This window comes from Rhagoletis zephyria, unplaced genomic scaffold, assembly GCF_001687245.7.
Source record: "Rhagoletis zephyria isolate East Lansing unplaced genomic scaffold, Rhagoletis_zephyria_1.1 Rzeph_scaffold_00009, whole genome shotgun sequence".
Classification (NCBI taxonomy): domain Eukaryota; kingdom Metazoa; phylum Arthropoda; class Insecta; order Diptera; family Tephritidae; genus Rhagoletis; species Rhagoletis zephyria.
The window spans coordinates 144,449-170,844 of NW_016157093.1; the positions used below are offsets into that span (position 1 = coordinate 144,449).

Consider the following 26,396-nt stretch of genomic DNA (forward strand, 5'->3'; position numbering starts at 1 on the left):
TCATATCATTTGTGGTTTTGTACAGTTTTGTAAATAGTCAGAAACAAATTGTAAGATTCACTGTCATTTTCCCCAACGAGAAACGTTTGCTTTTCGTTTGTGACAATTGTACCATAGGGTACGTTTTATATGTATGCAAACGTTTCAATTACGTGAAAAATAATTTTTTCTGTAAATTTTCATATCCAATTCAATTAAAAAACATTTTTATTTTTTTTATTCATTGCCGCCATTCGTTTTCTATTTGTTTATTGCATATATGTGCATACATAAATATATTTTCCCTGCACGATTCATTTCGTTTGTTGTTTCGTCTGTAACTACTAAACTACTGTAGTGTACTATCGCCAAAGTGAACTCAGCCGTTTTGTTTCGTATTGTACCGAACTGTTAAAGTAATAAACGAAACGAAATAGTAACGTACAATATAGTTTATTTTCGTACACTGACTAAAATACACTCTTTTGCACTCAATGCATAAGAACTTATATGCTAGGTATGTATGTACATACATACATATAGTGGTCCACAAAATAAAAGAATTGCGATATTTTTACCGATTTTGTCTTTTTTATTTAATGTTTAATATTTTTTTTATATAAGTCTAGCTGGTTTACAACAAAAAACATATAAATTCAGATTTCAAACTTTGACCAAAAATTAGAAAAATTCTGCTTATTTTCACCAAAATTTCAAACATTTTAATCAGAATTTTGGTATGCAGTTTTGTAGACCATTTAATTCTAGTATAATGAGGTGCAAGTTTCAAGTTGCTATAAGATCCCGTTAATTTTTGACAATTTTTTTTGCTGGCAGTGTTCTTCATATGAAAGAAAATTGTCGCACATACTTTTGTATGGAAAAAACCTGAAATACCTTCAACAAAAAAAACTAATTTTTGTGAGCTGTCTGCAAATGTTTTTTAAAGTTGGCTGTCGCTTCACCTGAACATTTGAAAAGAAATTCCAAAGAATCGGCTAAAAAAGGCCGATGCCGATGCCGATGCTCAATTTTGTGCCGATACTAGCCGATGCCGATTAATCGGTCGGACTCTATAATTTTTTAGAGATTTTAATGCGCTACAAGAATATGCCTAAAACAAATTATTTCAAAAGTTCAATGGTTATAACATCTTAATGAAATAAATATTACATTTTATTTAAATGGAATATTACAAATGCCCACCAACGCCTTTTTAAAAATTATTTCCTTTTAAGGCCAATCATTATATGGCTTACCCTATGTTAGGTTAGGTTAGGTTATCCTGGCTGCCCTGTTAAGTTAAGCCAGACATTCAAAAGAATAGCGGCGCAGCGAGCGTCGACGAGCCCTTGACAAAGCGGGTCAGTGGCATAGGTAATACTCCACACTTTCGATTTCCTCCTTATCGCGGAAGCCACGACAGTAATCGTTTGGCTGCAAACCTATCCTGGCAGCGTGGGTTCCCATAAGGCAGTGCCCGGTGAGAACTCCAATAACATGACGGAGCGATGGTCGCTCCAAACGGAAGAGAGGACGAGATCTACGCTTATCTAACCTAGGCCAGATGTGTCTTGCTATCCTGCACGTGGGCTCCGCATTACGAGCGGTACTGATCGCAGACAGTTGAGCTCCTTTCCGGGCCAACTCGTCTGCAACACAGTTGCCCGGTATGTCCCTATGACCTGGCACCCATACAACTTGAGTAGAATAACTCCTTGCCAGCTCATTAAGAGTACGTCTACATTCTATGACAATCTTCGATGCAGATTTGTCGGAATAAAGTGCTTTGGTAGGTGCCTGGCTATCATAAAAGATAGTTACTGCATGTAGATTCATAGGAGAATCGATCAGCCATCCAGCAGCTTCGTAGATTGCTGGTAGCTCAGCCTAAAAAGCGCTACAGAAATCTGGCAGACGAAAACTGAGGCTAAGTGAGAGATCTTGCGAGTATATCCCACTTCCTACCTTCAGATCTGGCTTGAAGCCATCTGTGTATTGGCTTACCCTAATATATAGTACTTACATTCTAAGATACATGTACATATGTACATATGCACATTAGACCGTATATGAAAAATATTTCACCCTACAACTCTGAGCCTTTAGGTTGCAAAGCAATCTTGAAAATATTTTTTTTTTTTTAATTTTTCGTCATATTTTCGGTTTTTACAGTCGGCTTTTAAATTGTATTTAGGGGACTCTCTTAGGCGCGAAGAGTAGAAACCTTTCGATTTTAAGGGAATCCCCTATATATATCGATGTTCTTGTCTCGTGTAGACAATTTTTTTGTTCTAAAGTTCTAGTACTTACCTACCAGATCCCAGTTCCTGTCAACCTAACGTACCAATCTTTATCTTTATCTTTATCTTTATCTTTATCTTTATCTTTATCTTTATCTTTATCTTTATCTTTATCTTTATCTTTATCTTTATCTTTATCTTTACCTTTATCGAAATTGCCTTGCACAAGTACTTTACCCCCTGGATGTTGCGCTGCTTTTTGTTTGCTTATAATGTTGTACGGCCTAATGCACATAATGTACTTTTGCATGCACATCCAAAATTTGTTTGAAAATTCCTCAACACTGATGTCACATAAAATAAATATTTGAATTAATTAAATAATAAACATTTCTACTACTCTTACAAAATATTTTCGTAGAAATTCATATCTCCAACATCCGAAATAAATAACAAACGTTCTTTGAAGTACCGTGATTCGTAGTAGAAACAAGTAACTTTTAGCAAAAAAAAAACCGACTTAAAAAAAATATATATATATCTATATATTTCATGATCCAATGATCGGATCTAAACCAAATTAGTATGGGACCACCTCTGAGACACTACCTTTCCGTTTCAAAAAAGAAGAATTATTGCAATCGGTTGACGTGGTGCAAAGTTATGCGGTAACATACATAAAAAAAAAAAAAAAAAAATATTCCGACGAACTTATAACCTCTTCCTTTTTTGGAAGTCGGTTAATAACTAGTCAACGCACACATTTATCAAAGCAGTGAGGTGACAAATCGAGAGAAAGCTGTGTTGGATAAATGGGATTACCAGTTACCCTAATTAGGAAAGAAATATTTTCATTCTTAGCGAATTACGAAACTTTTATGTGAAGCAGTATGGGGTGTGACAATGGTGTGGCCTGCGGAACTCTCCGTCTATTCGGCTTGGGCTAAGAGCTGAGGTCCGGGAGGTACATCCTAGTGGGAATCCCAGGAAGACTTTAGTAATTTTCTCAGTATGAATTTGCCTAGGCAAGAAAACGGCCGCTCCACAGTGGTTCAAAATTGGCATTTTGTGTTCACTGAAGCTTTAATTTTTCACTCAATTTGATAATTTTTCTTTTTTAATGAAAGCTAAAAAAGTCGCACGAGACCAGTTGAGCCCGGTTTTTGAAATTTTTGTTTGTTTGTATTAAACTTGTAAGTGCAAAGTGTAAAGGCAAATAACCCAAAAAGGTCGGTTCCATGTTTAACAGATTGACCCGGAATACCAATTTCGACCAAAGGCCATCACCACAATGGCTCCTTCCAAAATGACAATAAGGCAAAAAACCGAATAAACCTATCAGAATGCTATCAAGGAAGTCGTCTTCTTCATATTTGGCTTTACCACCCTTCGCTGGTTTGGGCCGAGACCAAAAAACTTCTTTCCTTTGCAAAGTTGCTCCAGTTGTACATCCTACAGCCCGAGCGCAGACAGGTCCTTCTGCACTTGCTCCTTCAATTGCGTTCATGGGCGGCCTTCCTTTCGTTGTCCAGCCATGCGTGCAGCCTCGTCATAAATGTGTACAACTTCCCCAAGCCAGCGCAATCGTTATAGTTTTGTGCATGTAGCTTGTCTTTAAAATGTTCACACAGTTCCCCACACCTAAGAAGAAGCCTTAGGTACCCGTCCCCCACGCGAACAAGTCCATAGATTTTGTATAAAATTGTTCTCTCGAAGGCCCCAAAGATCTTTTGGATTTTGTATTGTTTGTTCCTATCTTTTTAAGTACTCTAAAATATATGTTCCATTTACTCATGTACACATGTGAAGAGGATTTCTGCTGGTATATTTGCAGTGCCTTAGTACATACTTCTGTACATGAATTTACTTGCTTTTTATTGCGGTTTGGATGTGTTTGTGAAAATAAATATGTGTTAGTTACACCGACATGACTCCTGGCATGACTCTGAATGATTCAGCCGTGTGTAGTCGAAGGCGAGTCAACACGTACACAAATGACTCGCGAGTCAGACGCAACATGTATGCCGCCTATTAAACATATCGCTCATTTACTTCAATAGTGCCATAACTAAAAAAAAAAAAAAACTGTACAAAAACGGCTTTAATGTTTTGAATTTACATATCGTTGTCTTATTTGACAAAGGCCCTAACCAACACTTTTTTCGAAACTGCGTTTTTCACAGGTTTTGGTACAATGTATTAAAATATACCTTCGCTTAAAGTTTCAAAGTGATAGTACCAAAAACAACGGAGTTAATGCCACTTTTTAAAAAGCCCTACCTGGTTTTGATACTATTTTTATAATAGTTTTTGCTTCTCGAATGTATATTTATACATGTTTATGTAGTTTATTTCAGAAAGTATCCTATGTATCCTATTGCAGTATTTTGCATAGGTAAAATATTATTCTATTTACCGAAAATGTTTGAGGGTTCGTATATACATATGTACATATGTATGTAGATATGTATGTGTAAATAAATCTACATACTATGCATATGTACTTCAGCCAACAAGGCCCTAAACAGGTAACCACAGGTATATACATACATACATAAAACAATTATTTTCAAGAGCCTTGAACAGGTACGAGTGTGGCAGTACAAATCGCCTGAATTTAGTATTGAGCTGTTAGTCAATGAAGTTTGTTCGAATATAGACATTCATACATACTTATAAAACAGCCATGTCGGTATTCACTTTTAAATATCTTTTTTTGATAGTAACGCTCTTTAAAGCTCAACTAATCTCGACTGCACCGAATGTGGTTAATCAAAAACAACAAGCAAATTTAAGGTAGATACTTTCATCACAGCAAATTACCGTTTAACTTAGTGCAGCATTTTTAATGAAGTTTCATCTTTAAACAGCATAACTGAGGACTATAAGACGCTACGTGATGATGCCCAATGGCTTTTCCAGCATATTGAACTTATTGCCGATTCTTTAGTGCAAATTTTACCCGCAGTAAATCGGGAAAGTGGAAGATCCTTGCAAGGAACAGTTAATAACGCGTAAGTAACATAAATTCGATGCACTACTGCAAAGTAACAAACAATTTGATATGAATTTTATTATAAACAAGAAATATTTTACAAAACAGTTTAAATTTTGTATGAATAAGGCCATTAATGTTTTACCCCTACTGATTTATGTATATTTCAAAGGAAGAAAGTTGAGTAAAAACAATAAATTATGCTATGAAAACTATTTTTGTTGTTCACATCTTCCCGTTGTTGGTTACTTAGTTAAAAATTACTACTCTTCCGAATATTTTGTGGTTCGAAACTGAATAAAACATATAACCTCATGAACTATTGCCCGGCAACCAGCAACAGCACAATGTTTTTTAACATAAAATAATAAAAAAAAAACAGCCTTATCATGAGTTTCATTTTCCCCGAACCGGTTCACTTTTCACAAATACAAATTTTCGGGTGAATTTGTTTTCAGACGAAACTCAGGATAAGGCAGAATATTTTTTCATAAGCTTATAAATGCAGTTTTTCAGTCTAGATGCAAATTTGACTAGACTTCAATCAAAACCAAACTTAAAACTCTTACTCTTTTACTTCACTGAAAATTTAGAACCAAGCTTAAGCGATGATTCCGAATTGAATTAAATTGAAGAAACTTAAAATTAAAGCCGTTATTAAATAAACAAACTATAATTTGTTACCACAGCACTTTGGTTGAAAACACGCGCCTCACATTACTCCTGGGACTTCGTCATGTACTCGTAGGCATTAAAGAAATTGCAGTTTCCTTTCAACGTCGCTTATCGGGTGATCACGAGCAGCAGTTGATACACATGTAAGCTTGTTGTTAAATTTATTAAATATGTACATACATTTATTACATAGGTGCATATGTACATACACATGTATTCTTACAGTAGAACCGTTTTTTACTTTTTCTTGTAACAGCAAAATGGTCACCCAGCTAATTCAGGATATTCTTCGATTTGCTAAACATTTATTTTCGATGCTGCGAAACAGTCTTTCCGAAATTTTCCGCATTTACAACCGCTATATACCCGAGGTGCTGCTCGGGAAATGCTTTAGCAAATACATTACAACAGCATATCCAGATCGCAATATTTACGAATATCCCTTTATTCTTACCGGTGAGGTGATCGATTTCGCAATAGCATATCTACAGAATTTACCAATATATGATGCGGCGAATCAAAGCCCAATTTCGAAATTAGAGACAGCAGATATTTCGGATGAACAAAACGAAATTTGGCCCAACGAAATGGATAAATATTCCAGAAGTCTTGATCTACCAGTGGACCGCAATGGTCGGCAAACTAGCACAGAGAGCAGTCCACATCCGTGGCAGAAATGTTTAAAAATGTATGCAGCGGATACTATTTCAAGGCAGTTGAAATTATTTTTCATTGGAGATTAATCTACGAACACATGTACTACTTAAGCAATTATTTTCTATTATCATCTAACGAAAATATGTAGCTAAATTTATACCTATCCCTTATCACCAATATTTCTTCATTAACGTAAAACAAATGCATTAAGTGTTTGAGGAATATTTATTCTAACTGCGTATTCTATTCGTTTTTTTTTCTTAGTTAATATAAATTTTTGTTTGCAAATATTTCACGCGCTAGATTGAAAGTTAAAATACTTTCAGTGGCTTATCGTTCACACATTTATGCTATTTTCTTAAAAACTTTTTATTTGAATAAAAAATAAGACTTACATAGAAAATCTCACAACTGCAAACGCATGAAAACATTAACTTGGCCCATTTTAGCTTCCACAAAAGCTGCTGCAGCTTAATTTGTTTGTGTGCTGGTGGAGAATAATGCCAAGACACCACTGGCCAAGCCAATTGAGAAGATGTAATTTACCAGAGGCGACGAATTTTTCAAAATGAAAAAGCTAATGAAGATTATGATTGCCAAGAAGAGCGCGTTATTATAGAAAATTGAGAAAGTGGTTGCTTCGTAGTCAGCTACTTCATTCTTCTTCCACAAGATGCGTTCATCCTTTTCCTTGCGTGTAACTTTCTTGTCATCACCAATTTGACGGTTTATTTCGCGGGTTACAGCATCTTCGCGACGGCTAGCGATTTTGTGCTTCAATTGGAATTTTATGTTCCGATATGCCATGGCCATCAGATAAGTACTGGCCCCTGTTAGCAGCACAAAGAAAAATGCACTGGACAATAGATCCATGTTGTGCACACGCCAAAAGAGCCCTAAATATTTAAATTACAAGGTGTTAATAGTCATTGAAGTAATATACTATGTATGTAGCTGTGGCCAGAAGCGACCGGCTACGTGTCACCACACTCACAAATTGGTATCGCCGAAACGATGAAAGCATTGCCGTAGAATAAAGCGGATGATTTGGTGCTCACATTACGGCTAAAATCTTGTAATAGCAGTTCCTCTTCCTTGGTGAAGCCAGAAGATTGCACTTTTTGTTGCTTTCCTGATCCCATTTTATTATTGTTCAAGCACGATAATTTCCAAGTTGTTCGTACACAAAATTGTTGGAGCAAATAAACCAAGTAAACTCCTAATTGGAGAAGTGAAAGTAGTGTAATGGACGAAGCAACCACGAAGTTTCTGTGACGTGTAAACTGTCAACGATAAATTGACAACTTGTCACTGGTGCGACATCTGTGAATGATACTTCGCTATACAGTAAAACCAAACAGCGCGAATCTATGCGAAGGGCAATAACAAGGCGCCTTGGAAAAAACCATGAACGAAAGACACAAGATCACGTAAGAACAAGAGAGTGAAAAAAGTCGATTTTTTTAGCGGGTTCTACGACATCTTGTTTCACTGGAAAACGAGCGAAAAGTAAACAAAGCAAAGAAAACAACGAAAACCAAAACTAGCCAAAATTATTGTCAGCCACTTTAAACGCACAATTTAGGTAAAATGATGCAACAAAATGCTTTTAAATGTGTTGTCATGTTGAATTCACTCTTCTTTACCTGAATAAAAGTGTAAAATAGTGGTGCTTGTGATGTAAACAAACGCTCAGCTGACGTACCCGCTTTCGCAAACTTTTTTCTCAAAGCCAGTTACAAATACGTTAGTTATGTGATCTTGTATTTTTGGTTCATGGGAAACACGTTACCAAATAATGTAAATCGACGTTCTTTGACGCCATGATGCAATAATACAAGGTGGTCATGAACCAATTAGAACAGATCTGACCGGTTGAGAAGCAGCCATTTGTAATAGCAATTGAGAAAAAAGTGTGTGACATTCGTAATTTTGAAGCTTGCTATTTCTGTTCTGACTCTTTCTTTATGTATATTTTGCCGGTGGTTTATTTCAGTGATTTTTATGCGATTTTCAATAAATTTTTTGTGCAAATGTAAACTAAATGTTGTGCGCGGTGCTTGGTTGCAAAAACACTTACAAAAATAATAAATTGGTTAGCACAGACTTGTGCTACAAAATTGCTTGCATTTTTTTCTTTATGCTTCGTCTACATATTCTTTGTTAACTTTTCAAAGAAAATAATATGGCGCCGAAATTACAAACGTCAGCCAGAAAACTACCTATTTCTTTTGCTTCATCTTGTCAGATCTTGTGTAGTTGGATCATGACAAGGTGATATCAGTTGTGACAGCTCGATTTGACACTGCGGGTAGAAATTAATCCCCATTTGGGGGGGCGGGGGTTGGGGGGGAGAAAATATAAAAATTCATATTTTCTTTTTAGTAAACTTTGGTAACTATCGAATACTGTTTGAATGAATTTGAAAAAAAGGATAATCGTATCGAAATTGCGCTGGTAATTTTAAATACTTATGTATGTACTATATTGTATAAGTCCCCTTTCAGACACGTCAAGTCTTGCTTTCAAGTCTGCTCGTTCGTTGGTGAAGGAGGTGGGAAGAGAGGGGAAGAGTACAGATACCTCCGTACCGTCAATTCCTTTCAAGTTTTCTTGTCCTCTTTTGATCTTTTCGTTGCCTCCCATTTAAAGATCCGAGAACTTGAATTCAATATAACTTGACGCGTGTGGAAGCAAAGAGAAAACACAAAAGAGAATGCGATAAAAATTGCTTTCAAGACTTGACGTGTCTGAAAGGGGACTAAGAGAAAAAGCTAAAAAATCCGTAAAAAACTTTCTCTAGAAAAATGGGTAATAGAGAGCGAATACGTCCCAATTTTGGACCGTAAATGTTTTCTTCTTTGTGCACGAAACAGCCCGAACTGCTTCCCAATTGCAAAAGGGCAATTTGAAATAACAGCTGTTGTTGTTTAAATCCGAAAGTGAATTTCATAAAACACAAAAGTGAAAAATACCGTAGAATATTCATAAAATGTAGTTATTTGGTAATTTTATTAGCCATATAAGATAAACATATCTAAAATCATTATTTAGATCTAATTTGTTGATTCCGGGCACGAAATTTGTTTTTTTGCGTTCCTCACGCTCTGGGCACTTTTGGCACATGTTGACACATTTTTGACACTTTTGAGGGAGTATCTTATTTTTACGCTCCAATGACCGGGGCAGCCCGGAAAGCGTGTAGAACAAAGCTAATTTCTCATTTCTTGCCGCTAAATGGACTTCGAAAGAGTCAGATTTGACGGGAAAAGAGCTAAACTGGCAGCCCTGCTTGGGATAGTGATAACTCATAACATGCATCACCCTGTGCTAGAGCCGCACGATCAAAGTCCGTTTTCGTAATTATAAGTCGAAATTTAATTTTCAAAATTTTCAGGGCTAATACATTTTCTTTTAACGGAAGTGAATGCTCAATATACAAAATGTGGAGTTTTCATGTCTAATGTTAACATATATGTATGTATATCCTAAACTAAATACCATTAAGAAAATTAGCAAAATAAAATCTATGTTATAAATCGATAAATGGTGTTCGATTTCTTCTTATCTCTAAAGTGCACATCTTCATTTAAGAAAAATTTATTCCCAAAAAATATTTCTAAAACAACTGCAAGATCATGTATATCCTCCGCACTTCGCGTTTTGCTGCTTCCACATCAGCTCCGAGACAGTTTCTGTCCGCTCTGCGATCTATGTCTTCCGTGGATGCTCAATACACAAAACTTGAGGTTAACGAAAAAACTGGCATTGCTACATTGACTTTGAACCGGCCACCGGTGAACAGCCTCAATTTGGAGCTGTTAACTGATATACGCAATTGTATAAAAGATGCTGAGAGCAACAAGTGCAAGGGGCTCATACTGACATCTGTAATTAAATGATTTGAAACTTTACATACGTTTGTATGTATATATGTATGTACCTGGATATATTAAATATTTTTCTTCAGTCTTCAAATAGTGTATTTAGTGCAGGCCTGGATATCTTGGAAATGTACCAGCCCAAAGAAGAACGTCTAAAAAGTTTTTGGACAACACTGCAAAGCACGTGGATGGCATTGTATGGCTCAAAACTACCAACTGCAGCAGCGATTAACGTAAGTTACACATATTATGTTCAGTCCTCTTAATCCAAAGTACCTTAATAAAGTAACGTTTAGTAGTTTCATTAATACGATGTTCGCATGAGGTGATTTGCCAGGCAATTTTATGGGCGATTGGTTGAAACAAAAGTTGGCTACACCCCAACTTCATTGAAAACGATTATTTGAAAGGCCGTTCACACCAGGCGATTTTTGCCCTCAATTAAAAGTTGTTTGTAAAATCGTCTCATGCGAACACCGTAAAAACGATATTCAGCCGCAACTCTGATTAAACTAAACAATAATTTGCATTAAATTATGTTATCGGCAGGGTCACGCACCGGCAGGAGGATGTCTGCTAGCAGCATCTTGTGAATATCGTGTTATGCTGCCCAAATTCACGATAGGTTTGAATGAAACCCGCCTGGGAATTATGGCACCGAATTGGTTTATGGCTTCATTCCTTAACGTACTCCCGCGGCGTATCGCCGAGTTAGCGCTTACACAGGGTAGAATGTTCACCACTGTTGAAGCGCAACAGGCAGGTCTCGTTGATGATGTTGTCAACACAAAGGAAGAAGCGCTAGCTAAATGTGAAGAGTTCTTTGCCTCGTTCAAGCAAGTCAGTCCCTACGCACGTGCCTTGACCAAGCAGCAATTCCGTGTCAAGGAATTACAAGACCTCGAAGAGCATCGTGAACAAGACCTACAGTTATTCATCGATACTATCACTAAGCCGGGTACCCAAAAAGCGTTAGGATTATATCTGGAAAGCTTAAAGAAGAAAGCTTGAGCATGCCATTCGAAAGCGAATTACCTGCTGAGTTTTACATTGTGGCATTTTTCGATTTAAGATTATAGTGGTTTGATATATATACATTATTAGATGTTCGCATTTATTTTGAATTCGTATTTAAATTTCGTTATTTATCATGTAGATAGAAAAGTATAACAAATAAACCTTGAGTACTCCCTTTTATTTTACGCTTCCTCATTCATTATTTCTTCGCGGATTTCACTCTGCAATGAGGCTAAAGACTCGGACATCAATTCAAGGAAGGAATTGATTTCAAGAATTTTAGCTCTATTGCGCTCCAATTCGTTACTGTAAAAAGATTATGAAAGTTTTGATTTTCGATTTAGTAAGTAATTAGTACAAGGCTTTATGTCTGATTAAGCCACTTACTTATTAAGTTCATCGATCATGTTTTCTATAAAATCTCTGCTCCGCACCATTAGCCGATCTTCTCGCTCATCAATACGTTGAATATGTGTATCCTTCATGCCAGCGATCAAATTAAGGACAGCTTCACGATCTTCCATGTAATGCGACAATTCAGGTGGCACATCTTCGAAATCTTGCAGTGCTAACTTCGTGTTGATGTAATGTGTGGCCACTTCGGTCATGTTTTCAGAAAAGTGAATGGCAATGTCACGTAGCTGTCCGAAATATGTTTGTACTTGCTCCACAAATCTGGCCATCATTTCTTGTATGCGACGTTGAAAGTTGACTGTGGTTTCCTGAGGTGGAAATAATCAAAGGTCAAAAGTTAAAAAAGAGCGTACCGTCGCATCCACGTAACCGATATGACCCAGATTTTATATCTACTTAAGGACTATCAGAAAACATTCCCCCAAATTGTCGGGGGATTTTTCATGCTATATTAACATAAACAGGAGAAGAAATGCGAATTCGCATGGGAACGGACATTCCCAGAAATGATAAAACAAAATAAAAACAATAAGGTGGTGTTGGGGTGTGGGAACAGCTAAATTTTTCGCCGTGGGAAGCATAACATTAAAACGACGTGTTTGTTGTAATTCGTACTGCCATTGTACGTGGTTGCTGTTGTAGCGAGACTATTACACCCCGATTAGGTCGGCTTGTTCATTAATCGTTGTCGTCAAGCTCCACTAACGGTAGACCCAAGAAACGAACTGTTTCGACGGGGTCGGATCAATTGGAGAGGGGTGTTAGCTAAGTGGGATTGAGCTGATATGTGCAGAGGTGGTTGGGAGTCTCTACATGCCGGACACTCATTGGGGATATCGGGGTAGAGTCTGGAGGCGGCTACAATAGGCCGACCGTAACTGGCCCAGAGTAACGCGGGACTCTATTGGCAGTTGAAGCTCCGTGTCTGCTACAGGTGGTGATTGGGCGGCAATCATAGGTCGGGAGTTGTTGTTATAGCGGCTAAAATCTCAATCATTTTCGTCTAGCTCAACTAATGCGAGATCCAAGAAGCGTGCAGCCTCTATAGGGTCCGTCCATAGGGACAGAGGCGTCAGTCGAGTGGGGTTCAATGGGCAAGCGAAGGGATGTATCGAGTCGTGGGTGCCGCATGCCGGGCACTCATTGGGTACGTCCCAATCCAGTGTTCTCAGGTAGAGTTTAACCTTCTGCAGTAATCAGAGCGAAGTTGGGCCATTGGGTCCGAGTCTTCCGAGGCAGACGAAACTCTGTCTCGTTCACGTCAGGTGGTGTGTGCCCAGAACGACATTCACAGGCAGGAGTCTACGTAACTTGAGACTGACTTCCTGCGAATGCCGCTCAAGGCCTGTCGGGTCCAGAGGTTGCTTTATGCAGCCTTGTGACGTGCCTTGGCTAGGACTCCTCTGCAAGCAAGTGTCTGTTCGAGTGCCCACGTCTTAGGGAGCCACAATTGCTTCCAGAGCATTGTGTTGTGCTCCCTAACGTGAAGCATTTGCGCCTCGTCATGTAGGTGATGTTATGGCGACATCAGAAGACATCCGGTCGCTGTCCGGAGTGCGGCGTTCTAATTAGTCTGTAGCTTCGTCCACTGCGTCCAGCTTTTACTGGCGACCGAATGAAGAAGCGAGAAAGTTCGGAGAGGTAGCCTTTTACTTTCCTGCAGAAGTCAACAATTTCATTCCCCGACGTCAATATCCCCCGCCCTCCCTGAGCAGAGGAAACTTCGAGATACAGAAGTTGAAAAGTAGGTGGCAGAGGACATCACACTCTGGAAACCCTTGTTTAACTCTTTTAGGATTTGAAGTCTGATCTCGAAAGGTTACTGACGACTGCCGTCTGCTCTTTATAATTCGTCGACCACCGTTTAAGTTCCTATGGGAGAGAGGAAGAGCCGATATCTTCTAATAGTGTGGAATGACAAAGGGTGTCAAATGTCTTTGACAGGTTCAACGCTACCATGACTGTTCTCTCAAGGGGCTGCTACGGTTAAGACCACGTTTCACCTTAGTGGTAACAATACTGTAAGGTATTGACGGGGTGCAATATTCATCTGCTTCGATACCCAAGCAGCAGCCATGCCCGTCTGTATTGGCTTGATGGGTTATAAAGACGTCAAAGGCAACGAAAAAGCTGATGCACTAGCCACAGCTGGTTCGGTGGAGAAATTCACAAAATGAGTTGTATTTGATAACAGAAACACTATGAATACTGGCACGGTCTCCACACTTGCCGGCAGTCTAAAATAGGCCTTGACATACCACGCATCGATGTGACTACTGGCGTTGGGCTAACATGATTTGCGGACAACTGTTGACCGCTTCGCCTGGCTGAACCTCAGAGGCTTTGGGAACTAAACCACAGGCCTTGACAGGGGAAAAATCTGAGTCATTCCGGTGCGTAGAACCGGCTGTTGGGGGAATGTTGTCATTGTGTGTAAAATCAAATCAAATGGGAAGTGAATTGCAGAACCTGCCGGATTGTCTCCTCAAAATTCACGCGAGTAAACGCTAAGTACGCGGCCATAAATAACAGTTGATTTTTATTTACAAACGCAACGCCTTCTTGAGGCTTCTCTCTACGTTAGATTTCAGTTCTTATAGCCCGTCCTAATGTAAAAGCCTCACATTTTTCCAGAATCAAAATTGTTTTGCAAAAATACTTTATACTTAGGGCTGTACGGCGAATTTTATGCACTAACCTCTACACTCTCGTGTAAATGCAATTCCTGGCTCATCAGCTGCTGCCATACTTCATTGATGGTATCATCAAATTGCATTGAAATCTTATCAAATTGTTCCAATAAGTCCAAACTCTCGGGCGACTCTTCATCTTCGCCGCGCATAGTTCGTATCTCCAATGCTTTAAGTACAGCAGATGCACGTTCGAAGACGCTTTCCTTATGTTGTAGAAATTCTTCGATTACATCTTGACCCATTTTTTGTATCAAATTTTGACCTTCTTCCAAATTCTCCTTGAATTCATTTATCTCTAACTCACGCTCTTCATAACATTCCAAACCAAATTTATATATTTCTTGCGTCACACCATAGATATCATTGTCGTATTCCTCAGCAAGATCGGTAGCCGTCTGCCCGATCTGTAGTAGCGCATGACCATCTTCGTCCCCTTTCCACAATGACTCGTACAACTGATGCTCGTTTAGATATTCAACAAAGCTGGAGGCCAAACGTCGTTCATCATATTCCTCCTTAGCCTTGGCAGCGCGTGCCAAAATTTCATTCTCTTCATTAGCTTCAATTTCACGAACCTCGCGGCTAAAAATAAAAATTAAGAAGAAAGGTAATGAGTTTCTGAGTCTCTTAAATCAACCAGCATAGGGCAGCCTATTAATTATTGTCGCAGAGTCCGCCTAAGGACTAGGACATTTACAAAAAGGGCGTTGATTATCGATAATGTTGGCCACAAACTACTGCGATTTGAGATTGGAAATACCACTATTTTTTTATTTTTATTAATTTTCACACTTTCTCTTAACGAATAGTTCAAAATGACTCAGATCGTTTAGCGATATCGCGGAGACTTTTATCTCTTAAAATATCGTATTCTTAAAAGCAGTTCCTTCGATGATCAGCTTTCATAACTGTAGTCTTTATAGATACAAAATGAAAAAGCCAATAGGGACTGCTGATGTGAAGCGGATACTCATAGGGAATAGGGGACCAATGTTCTGAGCTTTTTTTTTTGTCGGAACTAACAAAACAACGCGTCCCCTTTACATCAGTTATAAATCTACGTGATCTGCGAATAAATCGGAGAAGATAGTTTAATGAGTGTAGTCAGATCGGTTGAAATATAGAATCAGCTGAAAAATATGAAATATAGAATCAGCATACGGAAAATGTAATACAAAAAGAATCGACGATTTATCATATGCGTCAGACGAAGTGGCACTAGTTATCGTAGGCATGACACCTATCGATCTTCTATCTGAAGAAAAAGCGAGAGTGTATCAACGCTGTCGAACCTTCACTACTAGCCGGAAAGAAGCTAGTCGAAGCGTCAGTCCGAGAAGGTGAGAGGCTCAGAGAGGGTGGTTTGAATGGATCCGAATAAGGTGGGTTTTTATGTAATATTTTAAAATACATTAACCCGGAATGCCTGAGGAATGTAATGAACTTAGCGCACTGCCCTCAAACCACTTCCCGACGAAAGTACCGGGGGATTGGTACTTAGACGGTAAGAGGTTTAACTCGGTTTAAAGTCCTACTGACGAAATTTGCCTTTCGATGCTTCCAGCTCGTAAAACAGTAAATATTGGATTGATGGGTGTTAAAGAGCTTAGGCGTTCGTGTCTCAATACATCACTGCCAGAAGCCTCATACATAATTTTTATAAAGGCAGGCAAGAAGCACAAAAAGTGTTCCGGCGTGGCATCATTTTCAAGGCAGGAGGGGCAAATGTCATTGTAATGCATGCCTATCACAGTATGATGTAGGGATGTTAGTCCCGGCCTATTTTATGTCCCGAAAATCTCGGGATTATTTGCCAAGAATCCCGCGATTTTTGGGATTTGTAATTTGCAATGGTGGCGTTATGTTGAGCAGATTTTTCTATCTTTCTTTTGTTTGTTTAATATTTAATATTTTTTAAAAATGTCTAGAGCATTATATGTACATACATATAACACCGTGCGACAGGCAATTTTACACACAAAAATAAATACATTCGCGAAGCCATGGGCCGAATATATGCAGTAAAATTGCGTTTTTGGTTTTTCTCTCTGCCGCACAGTGCTGTGTCTCCATATAACNATAAATTGTATTTTTAGCAATTTTTTTTTTAAAGACTCCAGCTAAAGGCATTTTCATAAAAGAAAAAATATATAAAAAACACACAATTTTAAGAGGTTTTTGTGAGAACCTTATGAGATAAAAACAAAAACTAAGTCCAGATCCTTAATCTAGGATAAATTTCCTTTCCAACGATACCAAACACGTTGACATACTGGACAACAATTTTTTTGATTTTTGACCGCTCATACAGCACTGTGTGCCGTCAGGATTTTTTTTAAAGGTCGTTGAAAATTGATTAGTATGAGTAGTTCAGAAATTGATTTAAAAAATTCAGAGCAATGTACTGAGAAAAGCAGTATGGGCAAGGTACATTGAACAGGTAGTATCAGTAGAGCAGCTGATTTGATTTATTTTCAAATTATTTGGTCTCGAAAATGTCAAATATTTTTAATTTTTTCTCACGAAAATTATAAGTTGTTAAAATCCATTTGCTTGTGAAACCTTTTTCCATACAAAACAAGCGATTGAATAGCAGCTTTTGGAACGTTCGCCCAACTCGGCAGCACGACCGCTGATTACTGGGCCTTGCAAAGGATGGATCAATGCTTCGAGAAGCAAACAAATTTACTAGGAAAGAAAGTTGCATAAATTTTTATTTTTTCCAATTTAAATTTTTTTTATTTTTTATAATTTTTTGCATTTCACATGGCACGCTTTGATTTAGAAGAAAAAATTCAGAACAGTTGTTGACACTTTCGATACCAGAAGCAACAACAAAATACACGCAAATGTTGTTTTTGCTCTACTGTTACTACCTGTTTAATGTGCCTTGAGTATGGGTATCAAATAAAGAGAAATTCTGTAGAGAAAAAACAGAATAAATTTTTTTGGTGCATAAGGTATTGAAAATGTCCTTTTAAAATTTGGTCCTTGAATATTTTTGAAACTTTGCAATATTTATTTTGAAAGAAGTATATGTTAAGGACTGATATAAACTCGAAAATATCCTCGAATATAGGCCTTCCAACTTTATAAGCTTAAAAAAATAAAATTGATTAAAAAACGGGCATTTTCAATGCCTATTCGTTTTTGCGAACTCAAAAAATTTTAATTTTTATAAATCCTACAGTATTTTCTTTTTCATTTGGTACACATTTTTATTCTAAATGCACTAAAGATTTTAAATAATTGTTGGAATTTACCATATTTTTATAATAATAAAGTTCTATAAAAAAATGTCTAAAACTAAAAACGCAGTTTTACTATATTTGAAATTTTTTTGGTTTCAACTTGTTTCAATCTTTTTACTCAGAATTTTCGGAAAAATTCTAGGTACGCAATTTTATAGCCCATTAAATTACAGGAGGATACAGTGCAAGTTTCAAGTGACTAAAAATAACGTTAATTTTTTATATATTTTTTGCATTAAAAGTATGTTCGCCAATTTCTTAATTTGGAAGAAAATGTACAGCATCGTAAAAACAATCTTAAAAAATCAACGGAAACTTGCATTTTATCCAACTATAATTTAATGGGCTATAAAACTGCGCACCTAAAATTTTTCTAAAATACTGAGTAAAAAGTTTGAAATTTTGGTTAGAGCTTTTTGCATTTTAATAATATTTGTAGACTAAACTGGTTAAAGTTTAGAAGGCGTTTCTTTTACTTCTACATTTGCTAAATTAAGTTTTTTTTTTTTTCAATCGAACCACAAGTTACTTTATTAGATATGTACACGCTAAAGTATTGTTAAATGTGTATAAATTTAATTACTGTCCTTTGTTTTGTCTGTCCAGATAGACCCTCTGGGATTGAGGGCAACATGAATTTGGTTCGCCTACAGCCCATCGTAATTTTCACTCAGTTTCTGACTGTGACTTCGATGGCCCCGAAGTTGGGAATGCTATAACTGTGTGAAGAGCACAACACACAGTTTTGGTTGGGTTAGCAGACAGCCCATTCTCACTAGACGAATTACCAATCATATTCAGTATTATTTGCGCTTTCCTGTAAAGAGCGAAATACACAACACAAGCGGCTTGACAAACCAAGCGAAATTTCCCTTTGCTTCAAGCCATTTGTGCTGTCTATGGGGTGTTTGAAGGTTTGACAAACCGCTTGAGGGAAATTTGAGCAAAAATCAAATTTTTTTGATTTTCTGGCCGCCATGTTAACGTTTGATCAAACCGCTTGCGATGTGGATGGTAAAATCGCCTCAATTGCAACTGAAATTTCACCAAGTGAAGACGTAAGGGAGAATAATGGTAGAAAACTAAAATGTTTTACATTGTTAACCGAAAGAAAACTAAAATTCTGTGCTTGAACGACTCATGTTTACATGGTCTATGGCAAAATGGGAAAAGTATGTTTGACAAGCCGCTTGTGTGGTGTATTTCGCTCTTAAGCAACTGACATAGAGTAAATGATTTTCCCTACTGTGTAAGCCGGTCATACAAATTATTGGTTTTATTTGCCTACATAAAGGAGTTATATCGCAAAAACCTGTATCTTGGGGAAAGGAAATCCAACGAAACCAAATGGAATCTGCGGCCGAAGGCGAGTAAAATACGTAAAAAATTTGGGGAATAGCAATACTGTAACTGAAATTTTTTTTGAATTAGAAATCTGAAGGTATTCTGCCTTATCCTGAGTTTCACCTGAAAAAAAAAAATTCACCCGAAAATTTGTCATCCGCCCATAGTAAAACCATGGAAACCAAGAGTAAAAAGTTAACCGGTTCGGGGAAAATGAAGGTCATGATAAGGCTGATTGTTTTTTTTTTTTGGTTTTTGTAAACAAACTTTGAGTTGAGAAATGAAACAGTTATAACACGCAGTCGGATGCTGATAAAGTCGGACAAAATAAAACTGAGCTACTCAAATCTGCCACTAAAATTTTAATGCATTTGTTTGGGCAGGCTTCTATTAGCTTCACCTGTATGTAATAATCTCGAGCTTTTTAATTAAATTTGGCTGAAAGATTTTGAGTTTGCAGTTTTGTAATTTAAGTTAATTTAAGTATAATAAAGTGCAAGTTTAAAGTAGCTCCAACTTACGGTTGATTTTTGGGAAATTTTTTGTGTTGCTCATTTTCTTCATATAATCGAACATACTTTTTATGGAAGAAAATAAGAGGGTGCAATGCAAAAAGCTGGTACAAGTTGGTACCAATTGTTGCCAAATCGTGCTCGAGTTTGGCCAAAAAACTAGTAAAACTTGCAAAGAGAGAGCACAATTTTGACATTTCATTTGGAGGGGAAGTTGCAAATTCGTGCTGGGAAAATTTTTGCCAGCAAGAAGTTGCAAGCAGGATTGTGGCACACGGTTGCATTTTTGTCAACAATAATTTGAATCAACAAGAAAGAAGTATGTAAACATTTGTTTTTCAATTAATTTAATTAAATAATTCCCAAAATTTGAAAGGTACTCGGCTAAAAAAGCTGTATTCGTAATCGGAACGCAGTCAACACCACTGTCAAAATAGGAAATCCGACAATGACTTGCACAAAGAAATTGAAGCTTATGTTGAAGAGGGTCAGAATAAGAAAAAATATATGTAGGTATAGGTCCAGTTTTGTTTTCCACCTGAAATTATTTAAAAAATGTATTATGTTCGAAATGCAACCAAATGGACGCCAGCTGGAAGTGAAGCTTGCAAATGTTTGCTAATTCCTGTTCGCGCAAAACTTAGTAAGTTTCTCTCTTTGGGAGAGCAAGATACCTTATTCTCTGGATTTTGTTACTGGCTAATTCTTACTGGTTTTTGCATAGCGAACAGAACTAATGACTGACACTGTCAAGAAAAAAATTGCCAAAAATCAACGGTAAGTCCTAGCTACCTCAAACGTATCCTTTGTGACACTTGAATTGGTCTAGTGGGCTATAAAACTGCATACTCAGAATCTTTCTAAGAAATCGAATTAAAAAGCTCGAAATTTACCAGATACCATGCTGCATCCGCCATTTTGAATTTTGCAATTCCGACAGCGGATTCGTATTTAGCGACCATGAAAACCGCATAGAATGAAATTTCAAACCATTTCTTTAACGCTTCGAATTTTAGCCGCACTTTGCAACGTTCGGACCAAAGTTATAATGGCATTTCATATTATTGAAAAAAAAAAAATCGCAAAAGATCTACAAAATTTTTACTTTGACCTGCTATAATTCAGCTAGTTCATGAATTTATATGGCTAAGTTTTAATACCTAAAATATATCCGATTTCAAGTGAAAATGTTGTTAAATTTTTGAGATTTAAAATAATTAAAATTTTTCCAACCACTAAAACTTTGTCTAAAATTTTGAAATTTTCGTGGACGTGTTTATTTCATACGTAGAACAAAATTTAGATGGTGATATTTTTAAAAGCTATAAAGTAGGGACCGAAAATAACCATTAAATACCAAAATTTTCGATATTAGAAAATTGCAAAATCGTTTTTTAAATTTTTTTTTTCAATCAAGAATAGTTGTTAAATTAAGATATTTTTTTTCGAATAATCGTTATTTTTGGATTTTTATATTTTCCATAAATTTTAACTGTTATCATGAAAACCTAATTTTCATGTCCGTTTTTTGATCGAAAAAATACAAATCAAAAAAACAGCGGTTACATTTTAGCGGAACAATATAAATCAAATTTTAAATGTTAAATTATGATTTTTATCATAACGATCATAACCGTTACGAATAAAAAAATATGAAAACTAGTTAATTTCATCTACTTACTAGTATTTTTCCTTGCCCTTTTGACGCATGTCTTCAGTAACGGTTTTATATTCGTAATACTTTACGCCAGGCAATACAGCTGCAACATAAAGATCCATTTGGAATTCAGTTTTCTTTGCTATAGGATTGCCCTCCAGATTAAGTACGCGTAGGTCCTTCAAGAAACGAAAACGTTCGATCTTTGTGTGAAACAAATCGTAACTTGTTAATAAATTGCGCATGGAAGCCTTAGCTAAACAATATTTGATTACGTACTCCCTCAGTTGTTTCGATTTTATTGTTGCCCAAACTTAAAATCACCAATTTCTCTAAAGTATCTACATTTTCAATTTTTGTTATTAAATTACTAAAAAGTGTGAGAACTTCGAGGTTAACGAGTTTTTCAATATTCTCAATACGTTCGATGTAATTAAAACTCAAATCAAGTTCTTTTAGCGCCAACAACATATCAATGTGTTCAATGACCTCGATTTTATTACAATTCAGCGAGAGCTTCGTCAAATTTGGCATTATCCAGAGATGATCGATGCGCAAAATGTCTGAAAAGAATAATTTATTTAATACTAGCCCGTCACGGATGCGCGAGGCTTCGCCACGCGCTAAATGTGTGCATCTGTATGTACATTTACGTATCTGGAGAAAAGAAATCATATGTGATCATATACTTCGTTTATTATATACATAAAAAATCTTGTCTAAATCCCTTCAGTGGCGTGGTTAAAATATCTCGCCTTTCCTTTATACTATGTATCGAAGATGGTAATTTTAAATAGGTGGCAACCCTACTCAAAAAACTTAAAGTTTTTGTACATCCGAAGGCCATGCACTTTCATTTGGTACCTCATTTTTTTATCCAATAGACGGTGAAGATCTTATAGTTTTTAAACGGATGGCAACCCTACTCAGAAAAATAATGCATTATTACACATCCAGAGGCTAAGTCTTTTCATTTGACAGTGGCGGTACAGAACTGATGCCTACGCTTATTATGATTGAATACAGTAATTTCATTAACAGGTGGCAACCCTATTAAAAAAATATTTGTGCTTTTCTAGAGGCCAATCCCTTTCATTTGACACCTCATCTTTTGTAATCCAACGAGCGGTGCGGATTTTATAGTTTTTTAGACAGGTGGCAACCCTTTTAAAACTCTAAGTAAAAAAAGATCCGGTAGTTTTCGAGATTACCGCGTACAAAGAATCTCTACTTACAGTTATACTATGTATAGATACGAGCTTTTAATTAAAATAATCTTATAATTCGATTCATTTCTTTAAAGGTGAACTAAATCAATATTCACCTAATGTGTGTATGTATATCTTGGTAACCGCCGTACAAATTTTCAGAAATACGAAAACTGCGATATTTTAGTAACTACTGAAGATTATTCACTAAAAATTTATATTTACAATTGAGGGATTCACAGGGATTCTTTGCAAAAGAATTATGTGTTAAAGAGCCAAGGGCTGTTCAGATAGTTACTTATAACTGTTATCTTAATTATACCCAACGAGTTAAAAAAAAAATATGAGAACAAAAAATTCGTTGTGAAATTTTTATAAGTTTGCAATTCTTGAACGTCAATATTTCGCAAAAAAAGGCTGATACGATTTTGGTGAAATTGGATTTTGGTTACGTAGGTGATAACGAACAAAGTAGCATTTCAATTTTTGTCGTACGTTTTAGTGAACTATTAACTAATTCAGGAACAGTGTGTTTACGAAACAATTTTTTTCTTCCAAATAAAAATACATGGAAAACTTTGAGCGCTTTGAGCGACCTCTAAATATTTTTTGATTTCAAAATAAAAAAAATAAGGGGATACCTTTTTTTGATATAGAACAATCCTAGGTGGTGAGAGCATTACATTTCCAACTTTACTGCTTTTGGACCACACTGTGCAACCACGGTTAGATGCTAGTTTTCAACCAGGTTGCGCAAGTTAGACCTTTTATTCTAGTGCGATTTATAAATAAACAGACTGAAGTATTGTGTTTTGATGTTTTGTTATGCATCCTCACTCACAAACTTTCAGATTTATAATATTAGTAGGATATCAAATCCCTAACTTATTTTAAAAACTCACTCTGAAACTCCAACCTTAGTATGGAAATGCGTTCATACACCACTGGTTCCATTTGATGAAGACGCGCAGCTTCACCTGTCTTACCATCTTCTAGATAAGCTTTGTCAATCATTTGCTTGCTAATTATGCCAGGCTCGATTTCTGGATAGATTATCTCATCCAAAGATTTGAGATTTTCAAGCTTCTTTGAGTCGCTCATTTCAGAAGTTTAAAAGGGGAAAGGTGTGGTCTTAAAACAATTTGTAGAGAAGCAGGTATAAAGGGCTGTAAAAAAGACAAGAAAGTCGGGTGTTAAGGGCCGTTTACATACGACTTTTGCTTCGCTTTGCTTCATAATTCCGCCTTGACCCTTTGGCCATTTAGTGTGACATACATATACTTATATACATACATGTATGTATGTACATTAGGGCGGCTCAATCTGTATTTGATTTTTTCGACTATGCGCGTATAGCACAGCAGGATTCTAGACATAATTCTAAGCAAATTTGCCGAAGAAATCATTGGTCTAAAATCAATTTAGAGTTTGCCAAATTGCAAAAATAGGTTTCTTAGCATTTTGCTGTAGTGTCGTAAAAAAGTATTTAAATGTTGTATAAAAACATACTATAAGGGGTTTTTGGTATGAGAATCCATTTCTGCGCTTATCTTTTTCTTAAAACATTCAAAAGAGAACGCAACAGAGAAAATGTTCACATTTTCTTCGAACCCCATTTTCGCAATTTGGCAAACTCAAAACTTTGTTTAGAATTACACGTGGAATTCTTCTATGCTATACGCGCAAAGTAAAACAAACAATTAACCGCTGTAATGCACATACATATGTACATATATTAGGGTGCCCCGCAAAAAATGTTGCGGTTTTCCACCGGCATTATAATATTTAAGACTTCCGCCAAACGCCTTCCGGAAAAATGTTAGGATTTACGCGATTTGGACAGATTTGAAAATACCTCCAAAAATCCTATTATTTTGATTCTGTTGACATGATTTTTTTTAAATTTTGATGTGACCCTCTAAGCATAAACTTTTTTAATACTTTTTAAACAAATTTTATTTGTAAAAAAACCGATAAATAGAGGTATTTTCAAATCTGTCAAAAGCGTGTGAATCTTCATATCTTTCTGAAATATTTTGGTCCTCAAAAATTCAAACCGATTTTATAATTCCGATGGAAAAACTGTCCAGATTTTTTTGTATAGTATGTGTATGAGTGATGCACCCTAATGTATATACATACATAAGTATGTAATGTATAATATATATATATATTAAATACATACATATGTAACACCTTAAACCGCCTTTTTTCGCGATAGTATGGTTTTCATAAAACAATAAAATATTTGTTTGCACAGACTTAAAGAACCGAATTCTCTTGGCTGGTTTTGTTTGTTTCAATACTTATTAAGTATATCGAGCACCGACGCGTCTGTGGGTTGTCACCTCTGACCCTAAGTAAATATTAATTACATACTAGTAAGCACTTTTACACCTAAGTATTTGCTTTCTTTCACTTTTGCTTCAATTTACAATCATTTGGAACTGTTGTTTATTGTTTTGGTTGTGGGTCGTCAAGGTGACGACCAACCACCAAGGCTTCGGCGTTACAAGGCGTATTAACCATAGCACACACTCATACTCAAACAAGTAGGTATGGACCGAGTTGTGCCGGTCGGTCCCGAGGGCTTTCGATGCCGTCGAAACCATGTCTGCCATCTTTACGCATTTGCCATTCTGCCTTGAGAACTGAGGAGAAGGAAGTACAAAGAGTACTCGCGTTCACTTATGTACGTGCACTCTCGCGCTGCTTTTAACAGAGTTCTTTCTACATTCGATTTGTATACCAACCGGTAGTCGTGGGTCCCCAACTAGTAATGCGGCAATCTTCGAACAGGTGCAAAAAGTTTCTTCCACCCCGTTGTGGCAAGGACTAGTTCGATGGCTTAGCTGGTTGCTTGTTGGCTGCCTTAAAGTTGTTCAGGTGTTCGGTGCGTATTTTTGGATATTAATTGTTGTGTGCTGCTTGGTTGGCAGGCGTTTCTCCTTTTATGCTAGGCGAAATGCGTGAGCAGAGTCGGTTGGGCTTTCGTTGCTTATTCGTGTCGGCTAGCCTTAGAAGAACTTTCAACGTTGACAACGTAAGCGGTAGTTACGGTTGTGATTGTTGTGTATTAGATACGAGTACTCGGGAAAAATTATAAATATTTGTTAAAAATAAAAATATTCAGATAAATCAATGGAGAGTTCAAAGATATAGCAAACTTGAAAAGTAAAAATTATTAAAGAAAGTACTTACAATTATGATCAATTATAGATCAATTATGTGAAATAATGTGTAAAAAAAGAAAGATTTCTAAGAAAAACTGTCTATATAATTTCAGTTGCACTAAATGCAAATGAAAAAAAAATAAAAAATTAATTGCAGATAATCGATAAATCTGAAGCGCTCACTAATCACAACGAAAGTGTAACAATTGTAAAATAAATTGCTTAAATGTTCGATTATCGTATAAAATGGGGTAAAAGGTGGCCGTTTTATGAGCCTACCCAATTATAATAACGCAAAGTGCTACTATCAAAAACCACTAAGTTACATGCCACTTTATAAAAAAGTATTGGTTAGGGCCTTTGTGAATTAAGGTAACGCTATGTACATAAATAAGGATACCGAAATGATTGCTTTTAAAATGTGAACATTTCTAGAATAAAACTTCTCCCTTAAATAATTTATGTATAAACGAGCATCTGCAACTGCATATCATTTAATAAGTTAATGGAAGAGGTGAGACTAGCTTTTTTAGTCTTGTATATATTTTATTAAAAATGCCATTATTAATTCTCAATAGCGGGCTCTTTTTGCCAAAGTTCACGTTTTTGCTTTCAATTAATTTCAAATTATCATCTTCTTTCTTAAGCGATTTTGCAGGATCGCCAGCTGACACCACTTGCAAATGCCAAGTGA

The 26,396-nt window shown here is 36.5% G+C and overlaps 5 protein-coding genes across 7 annotated transcripts in view; 2 read left to right on the forward strand and 3 right to left on the reverse strand.

The window, feature by feature from the left end:
• The window catches only part of LOC108358142 (uncharacterized), a 30,297-nt gene extending 24,320 nt beyond the window's left edge, over positions 1-5,977 (reverse strand). For 2 of the 3 annotated variants that reach the window (XM_017609333.1, XM_017609319.1), the window contains exon 1: positions 5,046-5,140. The gene's annotated coding sequence lies outside the window, so the exon portion shown is untranslated. Of the gene's footprint in view, positions 1-5,045; positions 5,141-5,901 lie in introns of those variants that run through there. The other variant, XM_017609325.1, reaches the window with a different exon arrangement.
• Positions 4,373-6,637, forward strand: LOC108358162 (uncharacterized). The gene is made up of 4 exons (XM_017609341.1): positions 4,373-5,018; positions 5,093-5,236; positions 5,907-6,035; positions 6,149-6,637. The coding sequence occupies exons 1-4, from the start codon at positions 4,909-4,911 to the stop codon at positions 6,633-6,635; spliced, it is 870 nt and encodes a 289-aa protein (XP_017464830.1). The 5' UTR covers positions 4,373-4,908; the 3' UTR covers positions 6,636-6,637.
• Positions 6,638-6,755: 118 nt separating this feature from the next.
• On the reverse strand, positions 6,756-7,907 carry LOC108358173 (translocon-associated protein subunit gamma). Its single transcript, XM_017609350.1, has 2 exons — positions 7,544-7,907; positions 6,756-7,445 (listed from the first exon to the last, which is right to left on the reverse strand). Exons 1-2 carry the CDS (start codon positions 7,689-7,691, stop codon positions 7,021-7,023), a joined length of 573 nt encoding a protein of 190 aa, XP_017464839.1. The 5' UTR covers positions 7,692-7,907; the 3' UTR covers positions 6,756-7,020.
• A 2,176-nt stretch (positions 7,908-10,083) lies between these two features.
• On the forward strand, positions 10,084-11,635 carry LOC108358188 (enoyl-CoA delta isomerase 1, mitochondrial-like). Its single transcript, XM_017609374.1, has 3 exons — positions 10,084-10,439; positions 10,520-10,666; positions 10,983-11,635. Exons 1-3 carry the CDS (start codon positions 10,188-10,190, stop codon positions 11,442-11,444), a joined length of 861 nt encoding a protein of 286 aa, XP_017464863.1. The 5' UTR covers positions 10,084-10,187; the 3' UTR covers positions 11,445-11,635.
• Positions 11,529-25,858, reverse strand: LOC108358184 (dynein regulatory complex subunit TbCMF46). The gene is made up of 7 exons (XM_017609360.1): positions 25,283-25,858; positions 23,432-23,695; positions 21,601-21,884; positions 21,346-21,524; positions 14,563-15,139; positions 11,838-12,172; positions 11,529-11,756 (listed from the first exon to the last, which is right to left on the reverse strand). Exons 2-7 carry the CDS (start codon positions 23,628-23,630, stop codon positions 11,633-11,635), a joined length of 1,698 nt encoding a protein of 565 aa, XP_017464849.1. The 5' UTR covers positions 23,631-23,695; positions 25,283-25,858; the 3' UTR covers positions 11,529-11,632.
• Between the last annotated feature and the right edge of the window lie 538 nt (positions 25,859-26,396).

Bases quoted from the DNA above. Each gene is read 5' to 3' on its own strand.
- LOC108358162 (XM_017609341.1), top strand. From the start codon at position 4,909: ATGTCGGTATTCACTTTTAAATATCTTTTTTTGATAGTAACGCTCTTT. The intron at 5,019-5,092 runs GTAGATACTTTC...ATCTTTAAACAG, and splicing joins AAACAACAAGCAAATTTAAG to CATAACTGAGGACTATAAGA. The intron at 5,237-5,906 runs GTAAGTAACATA...TTGTTACCACAG, and splicing joins CAAGGAACAGTTAATAACGC to CACTTTGGTTGAAAACACGC.
- LOC108358173 (XM_017609350.1), bottom strand. From the start codon at position 7,691: ATGGGATCAGGAAAGCAACAAAAAGTGCAATCTTCTGGCTTCACCAAG. The intron at 7,446-7,543 runs GTGAGTGTGGTG...TTAAATATTTAG, and splicing joins CGTTTCGGCGATACCAATTT to GGCTCTTTTGGCGTGTGCAC.
- LOC108358188 (XM_017609374.1), top strand. From the start codon at position 10,188: ATGTATATCCTCCGCACTTCGCGTTTTGCTGCTTCCACATCAGCTCCG. The intron at 10,440-10,519 runs GTAATTAAATGA...ATTTTTCTTCAG, and splicing joins AGGGGCTCATACTGACATCT to TCTTCAAATAGTGTATTTAG. The intron at 10,667-10,982 runs GTAAGTTACACA...TGTTATCGGCAG, and splicing joins CAACTGCAGCAGCGATTAAC to GGTCACGCACCGGCAGGAGG.
- LOC108358184 (XM_017609360.1), bottom strand. From the start codon at position 23,630: ATGAGCGACTCAAAGAAGCTTGAAAATCTCAAATCTTTGGATGAGATA. The intron at 21,525-21,600 runs GTACGTAATCAA...TTTCACACAAAG, and splicing joins AAATCGAAACAACTGAGGGA to ATCGAACGTTTTCGTTTCTT. The intron at 15,140-21,345 runs GTAAGTAGATGA...TTTTATTTTTAG, and splicing joins AAGGGCAAGGAAAAATACTA to CCGCGAGGTTCGTGAAATTG.